The sequence below is a fragment of the Camelus dromedarius genome, chromosome 17, assembly GCF_036321535.1.
Source record: "Camelus dromedarius isolate mCamDro1 chromosome 17, mCamDro1.pat, whole genome shotgun sequence".
NCBI lineage: Eukaryota > Metazoa > Chordata > Mammalia > Artiodactyla > Camelidae > Camelus > Camelus dromedarius.
Window position 1 is genome coordinate 36,058,889 of NC_087452.1, and position 8,632 is coordinate 36,067,520.

The window sequence follows — 8,632 nt, forward strand, 5'->3', positions numbered from 1 at the left end:
CCCACTCTCAACTTGTCACAGTATTTTTATTTGCTACTTAGTGTCATTCAGAATGAGCCTTAGTGAGCTCAAGCTGACTAACAAAATGCCATAGACTGGGTGGATTAAACAACAGAAATTTATTTCTCACAGTTCTGGAGGCTGGGAAGTCCAAGCTCAGGGTGCTGGCATGGAAGGGTTCTAGTGTAGGCTCTCTTCCTGGCTTCCCTTCTTGCTAAGTCCTCACGTAGTGCAGAGAGAGAGACACAGTAAGCTTTCTGATGTCTCCTCTTATAAGGGCACTAATTCCATCCTAAGGGCCCCACCCTCATGACCTCATCTAAACTTTCTTACCTCCCAAATGCCCCATCTCCAAGTACCATCACATGGGGGCTTGGGCTTCAACATGTAAGTGTTTAAGGGAAACATTTCATTTATAGCACCTGGTGAGGACACAGAAGAGCCAGTGATTGTGCACTCCCTATAGGGTCTCCCCCAGGGGCTGCCTCCTCCTCCATCCTCAATGATGGAGGTGAGATGTTTTGGTCCACAGGCATCCTGTATTTTATCTGTCAACTCTCCTTGGAATATGTAACTGAAAATGGCCACTGGATGTCTCAGGCAAATGTTTATTGTGACATTTTGTAGGCTCAGGCCACTGAGGCCTGTGGTGTGTATTACACTGAAAAGGACAAAACATGCATTGTGTTGAACATTTCTAGACATAATCTTACATTTACTATTGTTAAATAGGAAGACGAAGTACTAGAAACCTTGGGAAGCTCACAGGTTGAGGGTATCTGGGGGCCGCAGAGGTGAGGCAAGTAGCCAAGAAAACCCAGAGAACTTTTCGCAGGACGAGTCTCTTTTCCTCTTTTTATCCATAGCCTCCAGCTAGCCAGCTCTTTCAATTACCTGAAAGAAAATGTGCCTGGTAAATTACTTCAGTGTGAATGAGTGGCTTCTAATTTGGAATGTGGTCCAGCTGGTTTTAAAAGAACATATTTGTTTCGTGTGTTGTCTTTTGCCCAAATTTTGAAGTTTGGCATGCTGGACAAAGCATACACTCTGGAGTGACTGGCACTCGGGTTTGTGTCTCAGCCCAGCCACTCTCTAGCTGTGTGATCTTAGACAAATTCTGAGCCTCTGTTTTCCTCCCCAGAGAAATGAGATTAATTCTATCTACATCATGAATAAGCACTGGGACGTGGAGCAGGTCACATTTGTCAAGAACCTAGCACAGTGCCTGAGACAAATTCAGAGCTTGATAAATGTTTGTTCACCTCCCCCTTTTCTTCTGAATCCTAAAATCTTCCTATTTCATGTACAGATGTGCAAAAAATATCACACAGAACAATGCAACGAGACAAAAATTGATGTTTATTTATCTCACCCAAAGGACGGGAGCTAGTTTACATGTTAGTGGAAAGGTGATGTTCTCCCCTTGATGTGTCTTGGGCATATTCCTCAGTGGGTTGAGGTGCAGTGTCATCACACAGACAGCAAAGGTGGCGGCGGAGGTGTTCCCTAAAGGCATTGTCGAGAAACACGTAGAGGAGAGGGTTGACACAGCAGTGGATGGTGGCGATGATTTTCGTGATTTGAACGCTTTTGTCCAGGTTATAGCTGCTGTTACAGTCATGCAAGGAGAAGTGTTCGTTGAAAGCAGACAGGAAAAGCGCAATATTGTAGGGGCCCCACATCAGAAGGAAAACAACCATTATGGTGAAAACAAGCTTGAAAATGTCATGCCTTGCTTCCCTGAACCTTGGTGTTTTCCTCATTCGCATGTAGCAAACTACAAAAACAAACAGTGGCAAGAGAAATCCCAAAATATTCATCTTTAAGGTTAGAAAATGCTTCCAGAATGTCTCATCAGCTGGAAGGAAGTGAGGTCTGCTAAGGAAGCACTTGTATTCCTGGCTTTCCAGCTGAGGTTTGTAAAACACAAGTTCAGGCAAAGTGACCAAAACGGCTACGACCCAAGCCATTGTGATGGTGCTGCCAGCCACCGTCCTGGAGGCAGAGAAAAACCTCACATCGAAAAACTTACAGTAGGTTTGTACAGTCAGAAGGGCATTGAAAAATGCCTCACTGTACAGGCCTATGGAATAGAATACCACGAGAGTTTTACACAGGGGGTTTCCAAGAACCCCACCATGTGAGGCTGTGTAAGCCCAGAATGGCAAGGTGAGCACGAAACACAAGTTAGCAATTGCCAAGTTGAGGAAATAGATATTTTCGACATACTTCAGTCCTTTATATTTTACCAGGATAAGCACAGCCAAGATATTGTCCAGAAGGCCAACCATGAACAACGTGGTGTAGAGGTGAGGCACCAGCTGGGCCAAGAGAATCTTGGGGTCATATGAGGTGCATGGTTCTATTTCGTTGTTAGTCAGATTGTCTTCGATGAGGACATCATACTCATCCTCTGGTGCTGACGTGTAATTAGCCATCTTCAGGCTGTTGCCCTGTGGACAAATGAAAGATTATTTTTATTATTTATGCAGCCATACTCAACCTTTTCTGGTGTTTAATTTTATCCAAAGCAGGCCTACAACTTAGAAGGTTGAAAATAAACATAAGCGGAGAGCAGCCACTATAGTTCATCCATTCATTAAGCACTGAGGGGCTTAGTAGTATGTGAGCTACTGCAGGGAGACAAAAGTAAGTATTACCCTTCTTCATAGAATGTCATTCTCTTAGTAGAAACAAGACTTGCCTATGTAAGAAAGCCATGTGAGAAAATACACAATTAAAGAGAACTAAGTACTGGGGCTTAGTTTCACAAAATTGATGTCAGCCACAATTTCTATGCGTTTGAAAAGTTTGCTCACCCGCTGTAACAACTTCCTGTGACAGGCGGAGAGGTCTGAGTTCTTCTCTCGAAGGATATAAATAAGTGCTTGCAAAAGCGAAACCACCCTAAGCATCAGCATGGACATAATTGGTTAAATACATCAATACTTACCACTTGACTGAGTTTCTGGTGAGGAGGGAAGGACACAGCCCCCCGACCTACCATCCGAGTTGCTGTGGGAATGGCCTGGGCCAGTTGAAAGGCTGGCTTCCTTCTAAACAGCCGGTCCCTGACCCATAAGGGCAAGATAAACCGCTGTTTATCCGCCTCGTGGCTCTGCCCCACCAGTCACAGGTCTCGGGGACTAACCAAAATAAAGCAACTTGAAAGCTCCCCCAGACCCCCAGGGAATTTCTTAAGCTGCTAAAAGAAACCGGGAAGTTGTTTTCTCCTGCTTCTCCTGCTTCCTCCACCCCCACCCCCTCCCCCCAACCCGTGCCGCCAGCCCTGTACCCCGCCTTTGATTTCCCTGTGGTTGTCCTGCTGGCTGCCCCAGATAAGGGAACTAAGTTATTGCTGCTTCTCAGTGATACTGAGGGAGGGACAGGAAAGTGCTTCTGACATGTAACTCTGAGTAGGTAATGGCTAGCAGTAGAGGAGAAAAGGGTCACCTGGTGACTGTGTATCCAGGGCCAGGGGGCTTGATGTTCGCTTGTAGCATTTCATCAGCATTAGCATATGGGGCTTCAAGAACTTGCAGTGAGAACCACTGCTTAGGTTTTTATTGTCACTTTTGAGAGAGATTATGTGCTTTGCTTGAGGGATGGGGCCCCAAGGGAGGGTTTTGGGACAGTGGAAGCTACCGAATGTTGTCAGTTGGGAAAGGAGGGGCGTGCAGAGATGGGGCCTCGGTACCTGTGAGCCTGGGGGAAATTGATGGGAACCAAGGAGTTAAGCAAGATGTTAGGAGCTGAACCTGCTTGGGGAAGGAGGACCCGGCACAGGAAAATTCCATGGTAAGGACACGGAGATGCCACCAAGTTGTGGTGCAGAGAATGTAAGGGGAACAAGTTCAACCCCCAGCCAGGCTGAGGTGGGGCAAAGTTTGAGGCCAGAGAGAAAGGAAGCTGAGAGTCCAGATTTGAGGTGGTAGGAGGAGAGCATGGAGAGGAGGAAGGAGACGAGGGTGGTTTGGAGGAAAGATGAACTGAGAAAAAGAACTTGAAATAACTGGAAAATCTGTATGAACTTCTCCTGGATCAACTCTTTGTACCTGTGATGGAACTCATTTGGGGAACAGTCTTAGAAATTGACGTCTGTTAATGCTAAAGCTGTATTTGAGGTGGTAGTCAGTACAGAATGTGGACCTATTAAAATAGAAATAGAACTGAGGAAACTATTAAGGCAAAGGAAAAATAAACATCAAAAAGGCCCGAACAAATATGTGATGGAGCATTGAGTTTAACTCAAAGGGAAACTCATGACATTCCCCCATATGGTGAGGTTGGGAGGAGTTGGTGCTGGTGGGAACCTGGGCTGTGAATGTTTCCCAGCAAATCTTCCCCCACCACCCTCCAGTATGGCTTCTGTGAGTGAATGAGGGTCACTGTGCCCTGAGAAACTCTGCCCACTGGTGTGGCTACATCCCTGGAACCAGCAGTGGTCCTTCCTCCTGAGGCTCTACCTCCTTGCAGCTGAGCTATTTGGAGCCACACCAGTCCCCCTAGAACCTTGGCTGAGTAAGTCATGGTGGCTCGTGGTGCTTTATTGCCTGATGCTTACTAATCAGTCCTAGGCAAAGGAATGAGGGTCAAGTCAAACTCTGAAATTTGGGAAACCAGATGAACATACATGCTGCACATTATATGGTTAAGGAGAGGAAAGTTGTAGCAGGCAGACGCCTCATCTGTGTCACAGAATATGTGAAATTTGAAGTTTCCCAAAGAAAAACACTGTTTGATAAATTCAGGATCACCGTAACTTCCTGATGTTAGTATGGCTTTCACTTTCAGAATTATTTTATTTTGGCTTGATTCCCAGCATTCTGATTATCCACATCCAGACCATGGGGTTGCTTTTTTTTTCTTTTCCATTTTTCAGTTTTATTAGGTAGAATTGTTACAGTTTGACTGCAAATATACAATATATTGCATGTAAATACGTATAGACAATATACTGCACTTACTTTTTTTTAGTTTACATGTACTGATCATTTGTACTGATCATATGTACTGATCATTGTTTGTAAGAACAGTTTAAAGCTTAGCTTTTTAAACTTGCATAGTTATCAAAGGAATAAAGTCAACTATAAAATAAGGATCAGCAGAATATGGTAATCCAATCATAAAGGACAGTCAAATATGCTTACACATATTCAGGAAATCAGTCTTCTAAGTTATACATAATAAGTAGTTCATTTGTGTCCTTCTTTTTTGTTTTTAGATTCCACATATAAGTGATATCATATGGCATTTTTCTTTCTCTTTCTGGTCCACTTCACTTAGACTGATGATCTCCAGGTCCATCCATGTTGCTGCAAATGACATTATTTTATTCTTTTTATGGCCGAATAATATTCCATTGTATATATATACCACATCTACTTTATACAGTCACCTGTTGATAGACATTTGGGTTGTTTCCATGTCTTGGCTATTGTAAATAGTGCTGTTATGAACATTGTGCATATGTCTTTTTGAGTTTTATTTTCTCCAAGTATATGCCCAGGAGTGGGATTGCTAGATCACATGGTAAGTCTATTTTTAGTTTTTTAAGGAACCTCTATACTGTCCTCCATAGTGGCTGCCCTAATCTACATTCCCACCAACAGTACAGGAGGATTCCCTTTTCTCCACACTTTCTCCATCATCTATCTTTTGTAGAGTTTTTAATGATGGCCATTCTGGTTGGTGTTAGGTGATATCTCATGGTAGTTTTGTACTGCATTTTCTCTGACAATTAGTGATGCTGAGCATTTTTTCACGTGCCTATTGGCCATTTGTATGTCTTCATTGGAGAATTGCTTATTTAGGTCTTCTGCCCGTTTTTGGATTAGACTGCTTGTTTTTTTGATATTAAGGTGTATGAGCTGTTTGTATATTTTGGAAATTAGTCCCTTTTTGGTCGCATCATTTGCAAATATTTTCTCTTATTCTGTAGGTTGTCTTTTTGTTTTGTTGATGGTACCCATAGCTGTGCAAAAGCTTTAAAGTTTAATTAGGTCCCATTTGTTTATTTTGGCTTTTATTTCCATTATTCCAGGAGCTGGTTCAAAAAATATATTGCTGTGATTTATGTCCGAGAGTGTTCTACCTTTGTTTTCCTCTAGGAGTTTTATAGTATCTGGTCTTACATTTAAGTCTTTAATCCATTTTGAGTTTATTTTTGTATATGTGTTAGAGAATGTTCTAATTTCAGTCTTTTATAGGTAGCTGTCCAGTTTTCCCAGCACCACTTATTGAAGAGACTGTCTTCTCTCCATTGTATATTCTTGCCTCCTTTGTCATAGATTAATTGACTCTAAGTGCATGGGTTTATTTCTGGACTTTCTGTCCTGTTCCATGGAGCTATGTGTCTGTTTTTTGTGCCAGTACCATACTGTTTTGATTACTGTAGCTCTGTAGTATAGCCTGAAGTCAGGGAGCATGATTCTCCCAGCTCCGTTCTTCTTTTTCAAGATTGCTTTGGCTATTTGGGGTCTTTTGTGTTTCCGTACAAATTTTAACATTTTTTTCTTCCAGTTCTGTGAAGAATGTCAGTAATTTGATAGGGACTGCGTTGAATCTGTACATTGCCTTGGGCAGTATGGACATTTTAATAATATTGATTCTTCCAATCCAAGAACATGGAATATCTTTCCATTTGTTTATATCATCTTCAATTTCCTTCATCAATGTTTACAGTTTTCGGGGTACAGGGCTTTTGCCTTCTTGGGTAGGTTTGTTCCTAGGTATTTTATTTTATTTTTAGAAAATTGAAATATGATTACACAAGTAACATTGTGTGAGTTTAAGGTGTATATGTATTGATTTAATAAATTTATATTGTAGGATTGTCATTGTAGTATTAGCTAACACAGTGATCAGTTTTTCTAGTGGTGGGAACAATTAAGGTCTATTCTCTTAGCAAGTTTAATGTTCATAATACAGTTTTGTTGTCTATAATCATTGTACTGTGTATTAGATCTCCAGGGCCATGGTATTCTTGAAACTTCTAAATTGGTAGGAAGCAATGCTTTAGAAGTCTGAAGGTGAGGCAAGAGGAAAGTCTATTTACCATTCTACTATCTGGACCTGTAAGAGGGTTGTCATTATTGTTGAAACTTCACCACATTCTGTGGCTTTGGCATGTGGCTCACAAACCTTTGAGGATGTGAGTTCATCTTTATCACTATAATTCAATCCCAGTTTTTTAAAATTGAAGTATAGTTGATTTACAATACTTTATTAGTTTCAGGCATACAACATAGTTATACAATATTTTTATAAATTATACTCCATTTAAAGATACTACACAATACTGGCTATGTTTCCCTGTGCTGCAGAATATATCCTTGTTGCTTATTTAAATTATACATAATAGTTTGTATCTTTTAATCCTCTACCCTTGTCTTGCCCCTTCCACCTTTCCCTCTCCCCACTGGTAACCACTAGTTTGTTCCTTGTATCTGTGAGTCTGTTTCTTTTTTGTTATATTCAGGAATTTATTTTTTAGATTCCACATATAAGTGATAACATACAGTATTTGTCTTTCTCTGTCTGACTTATTTCACTAAGCATAATACCCTCTAGGTCCATCCATGTTGTTACAAATGGCAAAATTTCATTCTTTTTTATGGCTAAATAGTATTCTATTATATATGTACACCACATCTTTATCCATTCATCTGTTGGTGAATACTTAGGTTGCTTCCATATTTTGGCTATTGTAAATAATGCTGCTGCCAACACTGGGGTGCTTTTATCTTTTTGAATTAGTGGTTTCATTTTTTTCTGATATATACCCTGGAATGGAACTTTGGGGTCATATGGTAGTGTTTTTTTTTTTTTTAGGAATCTTCATACTGTTTTCAATTATGACTGCACCAATTTTCATTCCCACCAACAGTGTATGAAGGTTCCCTTTTCTCCACATCCTCACCACCATTTGTTGTTTGTGGTCTGTTTGATGACAGCCATTCTGTCAGTTGTGAGGTGATATCTCACTGTGGTTTTGGTTTGCGTTTCTCTGATGATTAACAACATTGAGCATCTTTCCATGTGCATGTGGGCCATTTTTATGTCTTCTTTGGAAAAATGTCTATTTAGGTTTAATCCCAGTTTCAGTCCAAGAAACTGTCATGTGTTACAACTCTCATTTCTCCATACATGTAAATCACATTTATTCAATTCATTTACTCAACAAACGTTTGTAGTGTGCCCAGCACTGCCCAGCACTGTTACAGGCAATGAACAACTTAGGGAAACATCCTAACCTTCATGGAGCTTACATTCTACAAACAAAACTAAGTAAGTAAATTGTGGGGTAGAAGGAGAGAAGTTCTCTGGAGAAAAGCAAAACAGGGAAGGAGACTGGGAGGGGCAAGGGTGGTTCGGGGGTTCACATTTTACATAGGATGGTCAGAGAAAGCCCCGCTGACAAGAGGAGCTCTGAGAAAATGAAACAGCAAATGATTAGGCCCAATAATTAATACTCATTATCTCATTTTTTCTTGTTACTAAATTCTTATATCAGGAAGGTGCAATAACTTCACAGGAGATGCAGAAATACTCTTCATATTACATTGGCCCTCAATGAAAAAAAAAGCAAAGGATGCAGTGCACCTGTTAGTAATTTTTTGCCTTTCACTTC

The 8,632-nt window shown here is 41.0% G+C and overlaps 1 protein-coding gene across 3 annotated transcripts; it reads right to left on the reverse strand.

Annotated features, from left to right (window-relative positions):
- Positions 1-1,339: 1,339 nt before the first annotated feature.
- Positions 1,340-3,253, reverse strand: CCRL2 (C-C motif chemokine receptor like 2). 3 transcript variants are annotated; one of them, XM_010997098.3, is made up of 2 exons: positions 2,954-3,253; positions 1,340-2,453 (listed from the first exon to the last, which is right to left on the reverse strand). In XM_010997098.3, the coding sequence occupies exons 1-2, from the start codon at positions 3,005-3,007 to the stop codon at positions 1,392-1,394; spliced, it is 1,116 nt and encodes a 371-aa protein (XP_010995400.1). In that variant the 5' UTR covers positions 3,008-3,253; the 3' UTR covers positions 1,340-1,391. The 3 variants fall into 3 exon arrangements, with proteins under 3 accessions (XP_010995400.1, XP_010995387.2, XP_064352686.1); XM_010997085.3 differs by lacking the exon at positions 2,954-3,253 and adding an exon at positions 2,820-2,917; XM_064496616.1 differs by lacking the exon at positions 2,954-3,253 and adding an exon at positions 2,661-2,808.
- Positions 3,254-8,632: the final 5,379 nt, after the last annotated feature.